This window comes from Camarhynchus parvulus, chromosome 1 (assembly GCF_901933205.1).
Source record: "Camarhynchus parvulus chromosome 1, STF_HiC, whole genome shotgun sequence".
NCBI lineage: Eukaryota > Metazoa > Chordata > Aves > Passeriformes > Thraupidae > Camarhynchus > Camarhynchus parvulus.
In genome coordinates, this window is record NC_044571.1 from 56,265,540 (window position 1) to 56,281,556 (window position 16,017).

A 16,017-nucleotide genomic window follows, 5' to 3' on the forward strand; every position below is an offset into this window, starting at 1 on the left:
ACTAGGATGTTACTTTTTTTTAATTTGAGCTAAACCATGGTAGTCTAGATAAGCTCTCAGGATATCTATCATATCCTTTTTAGCGCATGGTCAGTGAAATGCAAAAAGTGGGAAACACCATTTCAGTTTGTCATTTTTGGTGTGCACCCCCCAGGTCTGAATGTCCGCTTCAAAATATTGACACATCCAGTCATGATATCAAAAGCACACTGGGTTTTTGATTTCATGGTTTTGATTAAGAATGTTATCATTCTTATTTGACTGTTCTATACAAGACAAATGGCATTGACTTTCAACTGGCTTTCTGTATTTAATCTATAAATTATGATTGTTGGAGCATTTTGTTGATGAAACAGTGAAACTGAGTAAGACTATTTTCCTTATCAGTATGGCTCTCTGCCACCTGGTTTTCTGCCATCAACTCATGGAGATGCATCTGTTGTTCCACGGGAAGGTGCAGGACCACATCAATTTTCACCTCCTCCTCCTCCACCGCTGCCTTCTAATGGAGCAATTCCACCACCACCGCCTCCCCCTCCTCCTCCACCACTTCTGAATAGCTTGGGAGCTCCTCTGGGTTTTGGTGGTGCTCCTCCACCACCGCCTCTGCCAGGCCTGCCTGGAATACAACGGTCCCCGCCTTCATATGCTTTGCCATTTGGAATGAAGCCTAAAAAAGAATTCAAACCTGAGGTTACCATGAAAAGACTCAACTGGTCTAAGGTAGTGTTGATTTAATGACAAATACTTGATGTAAAATCTGACATTGAACTTGGGGAAAATAGATTGTCAGAAGTAAGACTAGACAAGCAATTTATACATTAGTTAAAATTATGTAAGATATGAATACTTTCTGTCTTTAGCTTTTCATTGTTTTTTGAAAACTGTGTTTCATTAATCCATGAATCATCTGGGCAAGTATCTGTTGACTTTATGAGATTCCTGGAAAAGTCAGTTCTGGTCTAAAATAAAACAACCTTGATAGCAGGATTCTTCTGCTTCCTATTATGCCTTGTTTTTCAGCAGACTCCTTATGTTGAATTGGTCACTGAACTATACTGATAGCTATACAGTTTCCAAACAAGTGTCTTGAATCTATCTAGCCTGGACTGGAAAAAGGGAGTGCAGGTCTCTCCATTTGTCTGTAGTACTTCAATGTACTTCCATAAATATAATGACTGACAAAATATAGACCGAATTTGGAGTTTGGTTGGTTTTGGTGTTGTTTTTTTCTCCTTCTCCGTTGTGACAAGATTAAGTATACCAGTCTACTACTGAGTTTGGAAACTATAATTATTTAGACCAAAAATAAGTCAGTAAAGAGATTTTTGCAATTAATGAAGTAATCAAAGCTAAATTCTGAATAGTAAGGTACTTCATATCTAGCTAAACTAGTTGTCTTGAGAGATTATTTGAAGTTTGTCCAAGTTTTAACTCTAGACCAAAGCTAATTTGCTCCTTGTAGATCTTGGATAACAGAGTGTGTTGTCTGCATTGTTAGAATCAGTTTTTTTCCAAACTCATTTATTTAAGTATTATTATTTTTAGTGAGAAATATATTAACAGCTCTGAAGATGAGTTGTGTACTAAAAATTAACATGTTTTACAGAGCTCTTAAATATTTAATGTGCTTTACACTTTACAGAGCACAGTTTCTGCATAGTATCAAAATAATGAATAAAATTTTGTTTTGTCTCTTGCTTGTAGATCAGACCTCAGGAGATGACAGAATCCTGTTTTTGGGTTAAGGCAGAAGAAGACAAGTATGAGAATGTTGACATGCTTTGCAAATTGGAACTTACATTTTGTTGTCAAAAAAGGGGTAAGTAGCTGATGGATTTAATTTTCAGCTTTTGGAGATACCTTTAACATTCTTAGGACTTAAATAAATATATGGAAAAATCCTCAGAGTATAACAATAATGTTCTTATTTCTAAGTGGGATGTATGAAGAAACATGTCTGAAAATCCTAGACTGCTTAAAGCAGTAATATTAAACAATTTTATGTAAGCATGACAGTAATTGTGTGACCTGTAGGAAACCCTCACAGAAAAAAACCCCAAGAAGTTCTTCTGGATAATACAGATTTTATTTATCACATTAAGAAAAATTATAATATTTTATCAGAATACCTTCATCAATTACTGAAATCTAATCCGGAGCCCAGAAGGTGATGTGTTTACCCTCAGAATTGGTATGATAATTGACGTGTGTTGGATCTGTGATGGACGATAGTCTTTCAGTGATTATTTTTTCCTTCCTGATAAACCTGTAGGAACATAGATCTCCTTTGATATATGCCTAGCTTCTTTAGCTTTTAAGGCACTGTGAAGCAACAGAATATTTAAAAGTATTCCTGGCTTTAAAACTTTTCTCCTTTCTGTGGCAATAAGTTGTTTTAGTAGTAGTTTGGGTTATTCTGTCTCATATATAAAATGCCTGTTACTTCCTGACACATTTTTTTCTACCTCCTTTTTTGGTATCAGAGATGTAATATTTTAGAGCAGTCAAAGGCTTGTGATTTCTTTGCAAATTAAACAGGGGCTATTGTATTTTTACTTTGTTTTAAAAATTCTATTTTGATATTTTTATTAGTTGAATGACATGGCATTCTAAAATTTTTCCTTTTTTAGGGGTATGCTTTAGTGTGGATAATCCAATATTTTTTTACCATAACCAAAAACTTTATTCCTCTCTTGTCAAAGCATGATTTTTATGCCTTAGCAGTGTTTCTGATTTAAGTATTATAGCTTGTTGCTGCTGATACCTAGTAATATTAAGAATGTTGCACAAAGATAAAAAGGCAAGAAAACCTCACCATGGACATATTTGCTTGAATCTATTAAAATAAGTCTAGAAGCTAATTATGGTGCCTTTATAATGTTAGGAGAATTCCCAAGAATATTCCCTGAATTAATAGGTTGGAAGTTTTAAAAGCCACTGGAGGAAATAATTTCCTATGTGTAATTAAACAGTAAAATTTGGGAGACAAGATGATGTTCAGGCCAAACACTTTAATGCCTCAGAAGAGGATTGTGAGTCTCCACAGACAGCAAGAACATTAGAGTTAACAAGATTAACATCCCTCCATATTTAACGGAATGGACTGAATACATTGTTTTGACAAAACCCAATAGAAGAAAGTTACTGGATCTGCAGTTGGAAAGTCAGTGAAGTACACTTTTATATCAAACGTGTGTGTGTAGCAATTTAAAGGCTGTAGTCTCCAGTGACAAATTTATTTCTTTTTTATAAGTGAGGCTTACTGCTTAATAATTTTAGTTTTAAGTTTTGAAATCTCTCTCATCCCACATGGATGATATGTGTGCCATCGTCTTAATTTTTCAAAGGAAGTGAAGACACTAAAGATTTTATTTAGAACAGCAAGTAGGTGTTTAAAGGGCAACATGGAACTAAATTTCATCTTTGTTCAAGTGAGTGGCTTACAGCACTTTAAGTGAAAGCTTAAGCGTGTTAGTAGGCAGGACCAGATCTCAAGGTCCCTTGTTGACAGCATGAATTCCAGGATAGAGGACAGAAAAGAAACTGCTTTTGTTCTCATGACCATTGAGAGAGGGGATACTTCTTTGTAGCTTATACTCGATTTGCTGATTATAACAAAACTTACCAAAGAAATTAGAGACATACAGTTTTCTTCACAATCTTGAGGAGATTTAACAACAGGCTCTTTAAAGTAGAATCAGCAAGCTATTCACTACTCTCAAATTGGGAACGGTCCTTAACTATTTCTAAAGCTTTGTGTCTAAAACCAGAAAGAAGAGAAATTGAAAATGATTCTGTAGCCAAATTATGGCATGCAAAGAATGAGCTGGTTTCCACTCTGCTGAAGGGTCTGCTTATGCACTCTTTTCATTAAAATCTTTGCATAAGAAGGGGTATCTGGTAGAGGAAGCGGGGATCAGAATGTTCAATGATGCTTCAAGTGAATTTTATTATCATGAAGTAAAATCAAATTGAGATACTCAAATATTCAGTTGGTGCATTTCGCCAGCTAATATGCCAAAAGTATATCAGCATTGATCTAGAAAAGGAAGTCTTATGTCTATGTAAATAATCCACTGAGGAATTTTTGATAGAAAAAAGAATACAGAACAGTATAGAATAGATTTGAAGATTCAGCAGATGTTTGTACAGGACTTATAAAATATGTTGATTCTGAAGGGGCATTGAAGCAATTGAAAAACTGAAGATGTTATGGAGCTATGAAAGAAATACTGTTGCAAGAATAAAGAAGTAAAAGAGAGCCTAGCTTCAGACTGTAGGAAACCTTTGTTGAGTATATCCAGGGATATTTTGGAGACATTAACCACGGAAGAAACCCTTGAAGGTCATCTGAAAGTCTAACAGCTTTTTATAAAGGGACCAGTCTAGTTTATCTTGTTCAGGACTTTCTCCAGCTGAGTTTGAGTTATTTCTCAAGATGGAGATGTAGGGATGGATAGCCTGTTCCCGTGTTTGTCATTGTGGTGAATTTTTTTTTTTCATACCATCTTTTGGGATATCTTCTGTTAAAACTTTTGTGCCTATTTCCTCTTGCTTGTTGTACACTTACAAGAATTCTGGTTCCCTCTTATTTCCAGCCTCCTGTTAGGTTATTTTTTTTGTCATCAGTAAGTTTTCCCTTGTTCTTTATTATCCTTCTCAAGACTGATGACTTTTTCAGCTTTTCTGTGTGCATCTTTATGTTTCAGCCCTCAATCATATTGATGATTTTCTGCTCTACTTATTCCGAAGTCCCTATACTTTTTTTGAGATGGAGAAACACATACAAAATATTATAGATACTTCTACCTGACAGTGGGGAAGTATCTCCCTGAGAAAGGGAATAGAGGGAAATAACCACTTCTTTGACTTGTTGCTGGCAGCAGTCTTGGTACTTTACTGGAGGAAATGTTTTCATTGTGCTGCTTGCTGATGGTGGTTGTGGAAAGTCCATACAGACTATGGATCATATAGGGTATTTTCTTTTGCGTATTATAAAGCTGGTTTTGTCACTTTTCGAAAGTTGAATAATTTTGTGAAAGCAACATGTTTTATAGCAATAAAACCTTGAGATTGAGAAGTATCAAAGCATCAGTTGTTGATGGTATTCTGGTAGCAACTTACTGAAGATGAAATGCAATTTTTTTTTTATTGATTTAGAATTTAATCAAGGGCATAATGGCAAACCCACTCCATTATCATAAAAGCCTGAGCGAGAGGGTTCCGTGTGTGTCAGTGCGTGAGTGCGTACTTTCCATCATTGTTCCTGTCCATGTCATGGTGATATCCCTGACTGATACAGTGAACCTATCACCTGTAAAATGTCACTGGATTGTCATCATGGTTACCCTTGTTGTGAGTTTGTTTTGGCCATTGGTTTTGGTTGTGAGTTGGTTACCTGAGTAGAGTTGGTTTTGTGTACCTCTGACAGCTCCATGACTATTCTCTGGCTGGGGGGAAAGAAAAGTAATTGACAAGTTCTGAAAATAAGGTGATGAATGTGAATGGTTTGCATGGGTAGTCTTAGGTTATGTGGTACATTTGAATGGCAAAAAGAAGGATTGGTATGACGAGTGGTTAGAAGAGACATGAAAGAGAAAGAAATGAAATATCAAGAGACTAAGAATTAGCCACCAGGGTTATCCTCATGATCTCAGACCAATGAAGAAATTCTGTGTAAAGCCTTTCTGGCAACAATGGTTTTAAAGGAATCTCTTACTATGATTTTTGGAAAACATTTAACTAAATGTATGACTTAAAGTTAATTGATATGTGAAATACTGAATAGCAGAGCTGGAGCTTACGTGTGCTTTTATGTTATTTAATCCCAAGAGATAAGATGAACAAACACAAATGCTCGTTATTGAATGTCAGCTCCTTTGTAATACACTGGAAGCCTGATGGAAGAATAATCACTGGTCTGTAAAGCTAACATGCTGCTAACTTCGCTGGAATTATTAGATGTACAGGCAGGGGAGTGACACTTTGCATAAAAGATAGCATGTGCTCTAGAATCATGGAAATTTTGTGGGGTAAAAGAAATCTGTGCAAAACTTTGGGAATGGAAATTCTTTCTATAATAATTTATTGTAGTATTAGCTCTTGGATCACAACATGTATATGATGAGAAAATGTTAAGATTAGAGAAGCTGAATATTTTGTGATAATAAAGTGGGAGATTTAACTATATCCAAGATTTGAGTAAACTTTGTATTGTAATATAGAAAAACTGCCAGCAGCTGAAGCTGTGGGGTAAAAAACTGCATGTGTCTTGATAGGGAAGTTCAAGATAGTATTGCAAGGAAAAAGTTAGCATTAAAAATGTAAAAGTGTGAAGATAATGGGAAAACTCATTAAATGCATCTAGATAAATATAAACAGGATGTTTTTCATATATTCATTGTGAATCTTGAATTTCTTGCAAAGGAAGCCTTTGCTAATTAGCCTAATTAGCCTTCAGCTAATTTTGAAATGTGTATTTAATTTTTTGTAAATTAAGCTAGCTAAGGAATTGTGGTGGGACGACTTGGAGAGAGCTTCAAAAGTTCAGTAGGTTCAAAGAACATTAGAAAAATTCAGGGGAAAATAGTCCAAAAGAAATAGGAAAGGTTATATTTGTAGGAGGGAACTTTCTCTTTTGCCGAGTGAGAAGAATGGATTATAAGAAGTGGTAACGCTGGCATAATGTCTTTTCTATGAACCTCTCGTATTGCAGTTCTTGTTTTTAAATCATTGATAGGACTGCCACGTTGCTTGGAGTGGCTTCAAACTACAATGTTTAAGACATACAATACTTACCTTTACAATAAGGTAAATTTTCATATGCAAACATTGGAGTTACTTTGTGTGTTGTGGAGTTACTTTGCGAGTTACTTTGAAGAGTTCTGGTGTGAAGAAGATTATAGCAGTAAGTTGCTGAAGTCAGTGAGTAAGTGTAATTCATGTAGTGAGACTGTAGTGGTTAGGCATAATGTGAGATATGTGTTCAGGATAACAAGAGACAACCAGCTGTAAATTCCTTACAGTAATCCTTTGGGTGATCGGTTTGCCAAGGTGATTCCACGACTTGAGAGGTTGTGTAGAGTACACAAGAAGGAAACCTCTAACCAAAAAAGAAATCTTGAAGCATTTCAGTCCAAAATGACAAGCTGGAAATCTCATGTATGCAAAATATAAGAAAGCTAGTTTCATGAAATATGGACTTTATAATTAATGTGCTGTATTTATAAGTATACCACCAATAAGTTGATTTGGCTTGATCCAAAGACTCTTATGTTTAAAGTGATAAAGTCCAAAGGAGGATTAGAAATTGCACATCAAACATACAAGAAATCACTTGTAAATTCTTCATTATTTTTAGCAATATGCAGATAACTGCAGCTAATGGGAGATGGCATGAAAAAATTAGAAATGTTCTCTTCTTTCTTTTGTAGATATCAAAGGGAATTAATCTTGGAAACTCGAGAGAGAAAGATTGCATGATTTCTCTTATTTTTTTTTTATCAACTAGGACAGATTTTCATCCTAATCTTATTGGAAATGGCAGTGTCTGATCCCATCACACCAGAGCTCCTGCCAGACTTGATTATTCAGAAATAAAGCACTTCTGTGGGAGTACTATCTCTGTTGGCACTTGACTTGAAAAGGTCAATATAGTTATAATTTTTTTTTTCTCCCCTGTATACTCTGTAAGAAAAATCAAGACCTAAGGTGCTGTAGTGCCAATTAAGTCTCAATTTTTTTAAATCAGAAAAGAGAGTAAATGCTACCAAGAAGATCAAATTAGCAATATAAATCAGTTTAGTGCCATGTTTAACACACCACAGCCTACCTTGCACAAGCAAGAGAACATGCTGTCATCCATCTGAAAGATTAGGTGGAGCCCAATAACCTTGTATTTTCCTCCTCCTCCAGAGGATTTATCAGAGATAGCTCCAAACTGTACTTCTTGTAGAATCTTATTATTACAAACCTGTAAGACTGCCAACAATATAGTTTAGTAACTTCTGCTATAATACAGCACTGAGTAACCTGAGTTGCCTTTTAATGTAACTGTACAAGTAGAAGTAATTAAAGCCTGCTGTGCATTCGTTTGGCTGCCTTTCAGTATCATGCTAACTATCCTGAAAGCACAATTATTTAAAAAGATTTGTGCATATAAAATGGTATAAGGAAAACCAGGTTATTTCTGAAGAAGGCAGGAGCAAGTTACAAGCGTTCACAAGGAACACCAACTAATGCATTGAAATGTCAGTGGTATCTTGCAACTTGAGTGTATCATCTTCACATGGAGAGACTTGGTATATTTATAGTATATTTAGTGTTGCTTGTTATATATTAATAATATAATATAAATAAACTATATTAATTTTTTATATTCTTAGCAAATAGAATGATATCTGCTCTTGTCCTTTTTAAATATTTGTAGCAAGTCATATTTGTTATATAGAGACTGATGCATAAGAATCAGTGAGTGAATGTACTTCTGTGGTGGACTGAGCTTGGCTGGCTGCCAGATGCCCACCCACCTGCTCTCTGATAAAACAGAAAAGCTTGTGTGTCAAATTCAAAGCAGGGAGGTCGTTTACTGATTACTGTCATGGTGAAACAGACCCATTGGAGGGAAAAGTAATCCAACTTAATTTATTTTTTCTGATGTCCTGTCATGGATAGGAAAAACATTCAGTTGTTCAGACTGTTAAATGCATTTCAAAAGTGGGATATGAATAACTCTTGAAACCTGACTTTGATATCCAGATAACTCCGTGAATTTGTGGCAAACAAAAAATAGAAAACCTGAAAAAACCCATTAGCATAGCAGTGGTTAAAATAGCCTAACAGTAACTTTTTTTTTTGTAATTTGATTTTTTTGAAGCTAAAATTGTGCAATGTTTTCCCCTTTATTCTTCTTTGACAATTTTTTAGGATGAATTCTCCCTTGAATTAATTAATTATCAAATGACTGTCATCAGTGTTCTAATCTATGTCAGAATCACGAGTAACATCAGATCATTCTTCTGCTAGGACTGTAGGAAAGGTTATGTCAGCATGTATTGTAAATAGGATTAGAAAAACTTCTATTAGATAAAGTACTTTGATTTGTATTTTCAGTTAGGAACTACTTTGTCAGATACTAAAAATATATTATTGAAAAGTTTGTTACAACATTTGTAAGCATCTACCTAAGCACAGTATTAACCATACCTTAATTTTAATTTATTTTACCTTTTTTTTTTCTCTTTTTGACAGAGTAGTAGTATGCGCTGTTATTAAATGAGTGTTTCTTACCTTCTACCCATAGACTATTATTTCCTGTCAGCTTCAGACCAGATTGAGTTGAGTGCTAGCCTTTTCTGCTCAGTGAAGTGCCTGGACAGAGTAGTTCCTTTAGTCCACCTTTAGCTTTTTCTTTCAAACAATTGATTCTTTTTTTTTAATAGTTGATTTCCACACAAAATACAATATCAGTCTACAGTCACTTTATGTTTGATGAAAATATGACAGTATATTCAGGGTAACAAAAGCACTCTACTCCCATTTTCCAACACTGTGGTAGGAAAAGCCTTTGAAGGCTTCATGTTTTAGAAGCAATAAAAACATTCCTTTATTGACTTCTACTAGAAAATGTTTCCATTGTATGAACAAGTAAGATCTTAAGATTCTAGAGGAGGTAGATATTATTTTCATGTATCCAGAGATCAAAAAAAGTCTACTCAAGTTCGTAAAGCCAAAACTATAAATACCAGCAGAGTAGAAAAATGAGTTTGGATCCTAAAATGCAAGTTATGGAAAGTCATCCCAGTGCCCTGCTCAGTCTAATAATTTTGTTTATTTAATGGAAAATACTTCAAGAACTTCAATATAATTGTCACTATGCTGGTAAGCATTCTGCATGAATTAATTTGCTAATATTTGTATCACACAGGAGGTATAAAACTCTACGCCTGGTACAAACCTATTTTCATGGGTTTTTACCTCCTATTTGGTTTTGCTACATGTTTGTGCACTAAATGCTTTTGATGAATTTCCAATCTAATGTTGCAAACATTTACGTCTGACTAAAGGTAACACTATATTTGCATGTAATAAAATCTTCATTACACTGCTGCTTTTATTGCAGGCTTTTTTCATTGTGAACTGAGAAAAATAATTTACATGCAAGAAAAGTTTAACAAACCTTATTTGGCAAGCCTTCAAAGTCACTGTTGATGAAAATTATTAGCATTTAAATTTCCATGAGCACTAGTTTTTGTCCTTTAAAAAATCTATCATTTAGTTTTTCAGTGAATGGCTTGTTTCAGAAGAAATTCATTTCAAGGACAATTCATTCTGAAAAACAACAAAAAAAATCAAGGAGATTATGCATTAATGGAGCGGTGATGTCCAATTAGGCAGCTGTTAGACAGTACTTGGGTACTGGCATGCCGTGCAGACCTGAGCAGTATTATATTTGGCAGTCTTTGGTTCTGTTTGCATTTGATCAGGTTCAGCTGGAACGATATTTTAAGTTATTCATATGTATGGCTATAGATATTTTCTTTTTTTACCTGCTAGGATTGCATACTCTTCATTATCTACTAACTTTGTATAAATATGGCCTGGCCTTATCTAATGCATAATTTATTTTCTTAATTAAATTGAGTTCTTAATTAAAAAAACAGTAAGTTAAGTACTTATTATGAATTTTTGTGAAAGAGGCTTCCATTGTGGGCTGTTGTCCTCTGCATGATCTCAGCATGATAAATTTCTCATACAATTTTCTCATTTAGATTTTTCTATTCTCTATCTTGTCCTGATAGTTTGCTGACAGATATTTTAACAGGGCTTTTTCAGTATTTTTTGTGAAATAAACATCACTATGAAGCACTTTTGTAAAGGTCCTGTACATGATGTACCACCCCATTAAAAGCAATGAAGTTCTGAAGGTTAGGAAAGAATTGAGAGAATTTATTTGATCTGAAATAATTGGATTTTTTGAGGGTTAAATCGGAGCTTTAACAAAATATTCTTTTACATAGGGCATAGTCCAGTTCCACATTCTGAAAACTTTTGTAAAAAGGCAGGATGTGTTTGCACTGCTGTAGTTGTTGGCTGGCACAATAGCTGAATATTTACAATGAAATCGTTGTGTTTTCAGATACATTCTTGTTCTGGGTGAGTTTGTTGCATTTGGTGTCATTTAAATTTAAGAGAATGAGAGAAGGGACAACATATCCTGTCGATTTTAACAACTTCATAATTCTGTTTTATGGCTTTTCTGCTCCACTCTTCCTATTTTCACAAGTTAGTGGACCTCCACTTTTTTAACTCACAAGATAGTTCTTCAACCTTCTCACCTCTAACATCAGTTACTGAGTAATGAAACTTAGAAATTTCATCTGCTGCATTACTCAGCTTAACAGTTGTAATGACTAAATGTTTCCTGCTGTGAAATCTGACTTGTCCTTTGATATAGAAATGGCTTTTTCTAAAATTGTAAATGCGTATGTATAGCTGGCAAGGATAAGAAGCTAGAAGGAGCCTGCTTTAGGGTGACTGCTTATCTTTGCCATTCCTAGACGGCGTGGTGTAGTGTCTTGGGGCACATAAAATTTGGCTGCAATGGACTCGATATATATGAAACAGAATTATGGTTTTTGTTGCTGACATAGCAGTGTAAGGTCTTAAAAAATACTGGGTCATCTGTTTGAAACAGTGGGAGGATGAAAAAATCAAATCAGTGTTCAGCGAGATTGTTTGAATAAAAGCTGCTACCAAAGCTGAGAGCATGGAAGGTAGCCGTAGCTGGAATGTTGGAAGAGAAACCTGGATGCAAGGCATGGTTGCACATTGCAGCAAAAATCTTGCCATCTGTAATTCAGCAGATTTGTAATTTTGCTGTGAAAAGAAACAAACATGGATAGATGTTGCTAAAACTAAACCAGGTTAGATCACCTTAAATTCAAAAAGCCAAAAGAGAAAGTTTATTTTCAGTACTAATCTAGTAGTGTGAACTACTGTTCGGTGAACTGCTGTTTTAATGCTCTATAGAAGAGAAGCAGTAGTGATAAATGGACTTGTTCAAACTTTAAAAAGGGAAAGATAAAATCCATTTGCTGCTAGCAGCTGACTCTCAGAATGTACCTGGGATTGTTCCTTATTCAGCAGAATAAGGAAGAGGTAGTGATGAAGTGGGAACAAATGGTGACATAAGCTGACCTGTGCAGATGCATGTTTTATAATAAACAAAAAGAATCTCAACCACTTCAACAAAAATAGGTTTTTGAGAACAGGATACTCATATGCACTGGAAATAGACAGTTCTGATCTCCAGGTTTCTGTTGCTGAGAATCTGGGAGTATAGACTGAAACTCAAAGTAGGAAGCATATTTGGAACTATATAAAGCCCTCCTGAAACTACAGTGGCAAAAATAAGTCAGAATGAAAAGAATAGGAGAAATTAAGGACAAAGCATTCCTTGTGAGAAGGAGCTAATATGCCTCTGAGTTGCCAAGAAAATTCATTTTGCTAGAACTCTTGTTTGCCTTTAGGATGAAATGTAAATTGCGTTATCCTTAACTTTCTTAAAAATAATAACACAAATTGCTAATTTGTAGGAGTCTTGTTTGTTTTGGATTGTCAGTATAGCTCTTGGTACTTATGCCATTCCAGACTCTTAAGGCTTATTCTTAGATCATCAGCTGAAGTTTTCGGTTTACTCAGGGTAGTATTTGTATTCCACCTTTTAGAGGGAGGGAAGTCATAGATTTAATCAAATTATAATTCTGCTGCAGGAGCTACATTTACATGTAATGATAGTTAGGTCAAATAGAATACATATGTTGTTACTAGTAGAACTACTAATTTTTATGCATCTAAAATTAGACTAATTCCTCAATATCTGGAAGGTCTAGTGACTAGGTAGTCAATTGTTATGCATACATGAATGTAACAGGGAGAGAAGGATAAAATCCTATTCTACAGCATTTAGAGATGCTAACTAAACAATAGGAAAAAGACTCCAGCTGGTGCAAAATAGACTCATTTTTCCCTTTTTGTCTTTTTCGAGCATTTAAAAAACTGTGGCTAGTGCAAAGATGTGTGAAGAAATAGTATAGAAATACTACTATTGTTCTCATATGATAAATTATATTTTTCTTCACAAAAGATGTGTGCAATAACCAAATCTGCATACTAGACTAATTATGCAGAATCTCTGTAATAGAGACTACATCATCTTCAGTCTCGGAGAACTCTTGCACAGACTTTGAGGAGCAGGAATTCAAGCAGCTTTCATGATACAAATTTTGTTTGCCTGAATTGCTGGAGGAATAAGAAGCTTTCTGGACAGAGGCTTAAAAATTTGCAAATTAGAATTAGCCTAAAACTATATTTACAGTATATTTGTCTAATGTTCCAACTTAGGTAGATACATTAGATTATCAAATATCTATTTTTGTTGCAGAAATACATACGCTCTTTAACATAAGATGATATGAAATTACATTCACTTTTAGAGTGTGATGTGGTATTAATGTGTTCTCCAGCCAACAAAGACAAGAATTCACTTGCAATTCCAGCATTTCTGTTGTTTAGCTTCTGCCAAATACTGTGTCAGATAGAGCAGCATTTCAGTGAGAATGAATGCTGCAGATCTCTCCTGCTTGCTTTTTGAAAAAATATTCTTAAATGGTGAATATTCTTAAAGCTTGCTTGTAATGGATGCTTTCTGAGTTTGAATCTTTGTGTTTATGATTGGCTCATCACTTCATTCCTTAATGTACCACAAGAGTGTCTCATAGTACAGTAAATGATCTGTATTACTGAATAGTTATTACAGGTTTGGTGAAAGAGGAGAGAAAACCCTAATGCACATGTTAGAAGTAATGTCAATTGTACATCTGTAATAATGCATAAGAAATGTGATTCTGTAATTGGAAGATGCACAGCGATGGTTTTAACTAGAAAACTTTTTTGCACTTTTTGGAAAAGTGAAGTCAGTGTTATTTTCTGCAAGATTATTTTCAGTGAAGTAGAATACTTGTTGTCTTGCAACCCAGAATCCAATTGCTTCATTGATTCCTGTTTGTGTCATATTTTTCATATTTCTCTGTCATATTAGAGAGAGCTTTTAACAGAATATTTTAATTTGAAGAAAATTGTAGCATTTTCTTTGCTATTTATATGGAATAGTACACTGAATGTTAAATCTTTGAGTCTATTTAAATATTGCTAAGCACTTAGCTTGTGAATTAATGGAAAAAATTCTTTTGGGGATTCTAAATCATGTGGATTCACCTAAATTACAAAATTTACTTCACTCTTTGTATTTTTATAGTAGTGATTAAAAGCTTTTAATGTGCAAATTGTGAAAAACTGTTCTAAGATTAGAACACTTATGTTGTTGGAAAATGGTGCTGCAGATTATTATATAGTCTTCAGTTATACTCTCCACTTCTGAGGAAAAGGTTAAGGTGATTTACACATTTGATGGGCATCCTGTTTACTTTCCTCCAGAAATTGGAACTTCTTTTGTCTCTTTCTAAATATTGTATATGTTATAACTGAGCAAATGGATTATGATTTGAAAAAAATCCTCATATCCTGTTTCAGAGTTGAGAACTACATAACTTTACATTTTATTTTACTGCACATCTCATGCCACTGACTACAAATAAATAACATGTACCTTTTTGTAGAGTTTGTGTGGCTCTAACTGTTAAGTGCAATCACAAAAAACACACTTTAAAATATGAGGAAATTTATGCAAGGGGCAAGTGCTGTATAAATGCAAACATGAAAAACAATGAAGTTTCTTGGAAGTATTTTTGCCAGGTAGTTTTGTATTGCTGAATACAGGTGAAGATAAGCAGTAGCTGAGAAAATCATATTAACTAGTATAGATGATAAAGATTTTAATGTAACTTTCTGGAAAGTGATAGTAGGAAGTAAGGACTATTTGCACAAAATCAGCCTGTGGATGTATGACAGCACTGCTAGGTTAAACTTCTTTTGGGAATGAAATACATGCTTTTGTTTCAATATCTTAGTTCTGACACTGCAGTATAGCAGACTTGAAATAATCAAGGAAATTTTATTGGTTTTAGTATATAACTAATATTTGAAACTTCTTTTTTTGGAGAAAAATAGATGCAAACTGCTTGTATCTTTCAAAAAGTGGGATAGGTGCATCACTTTCAGAAGCAGGACTGAGAAAACTATATTACTTTCCCCAGTTTCATTTTATTATTTTTATAATCTGGAAAGAACAGATGTTGTTATTTACAGTAATTAATCAGATCAACCTAAAACCCTCTCTCTGTTATATGTTCAGATATACATTGATTAGTGTATTGATAGGAATCGCTATGTCTTATTTACTGAGTATTTTATGTGAGAATCCTTGTATCCCTAAGGAAAGAAAATACTCTGATAGATGAATAATCTGGTGTCTAGAGGTATGTGATGCAATTTCCTTGTGCCATAGATACCTTCTTGAGTATGTTGTGAATAGAGCAATTTTTATCTGTTACAGTTTCTGATAAATTGACTTGTGAATAGAGCTCCTACATGATCCTTTCCCTCTTGTTTAGCCTTGTTAGTCTTCTTGTCTTTCAGGGCTTATTTCAAGAGAATCAGAACTTTAATCGACGGTGTATGAAGTCATAAAATTAGCTAAATTATCATTGCCTCATTTTATATGTTTTTCTTAGTACTTTTTATTAGATTTTTCCTGTGTCAGTTCTGTCCAAAATCAATAGCTTAAATGGGCACTCTTCTGAACAGACTTGAATAATTTGCTTATTACAGGGTATATTAAAGCATATAATCTAAATAAAGGTATGCTCCATTTACCTTTATTTGCAGTCTCATTATGGCTTGAGACTATGAGAGTTCAGTATGATGAGGACAGATTCTTAGCAGTGTAACTCACGAGCTCAGAGGGAATACCCTGTAATCTTTTGCTTGACACACAGTGCATTGAAGCTTCTAAAACCTCATTTACTCTTCCTAATGTCTTACTTTAGCTACTCC

General features: G+C 34.4%; 1 protein-coding gene across 3 annotated transcripts in view; it reads left to right on the forward strand.

Moving 5' to 3' along the window:
* The window catches only part of DIAPH3 (diaphanous related formin 3), a 201,959-nt gene that overhangs the window by 49,650 nt on the left and 136,292 nt on the right, over positions 1 to 16,017 (forward strand). For all 3 annotated transcript variants that reach the window (XM_030958150.1, XM_030958160.1, XM_030958168.1), the window contains 2 exons: positions 388 to 723; positions 1,708 to 1,822. In XM_030958150.1, coding sequence (XP_030814010.1) covers positions 388 to 723; positions 1,708 to 1,822 — 451 coding nt within the window. The remainder of the gene's footprint in view (positions 1 to 387; positions 724 to 1,707; positions 1,823 to 16,017) is intronic.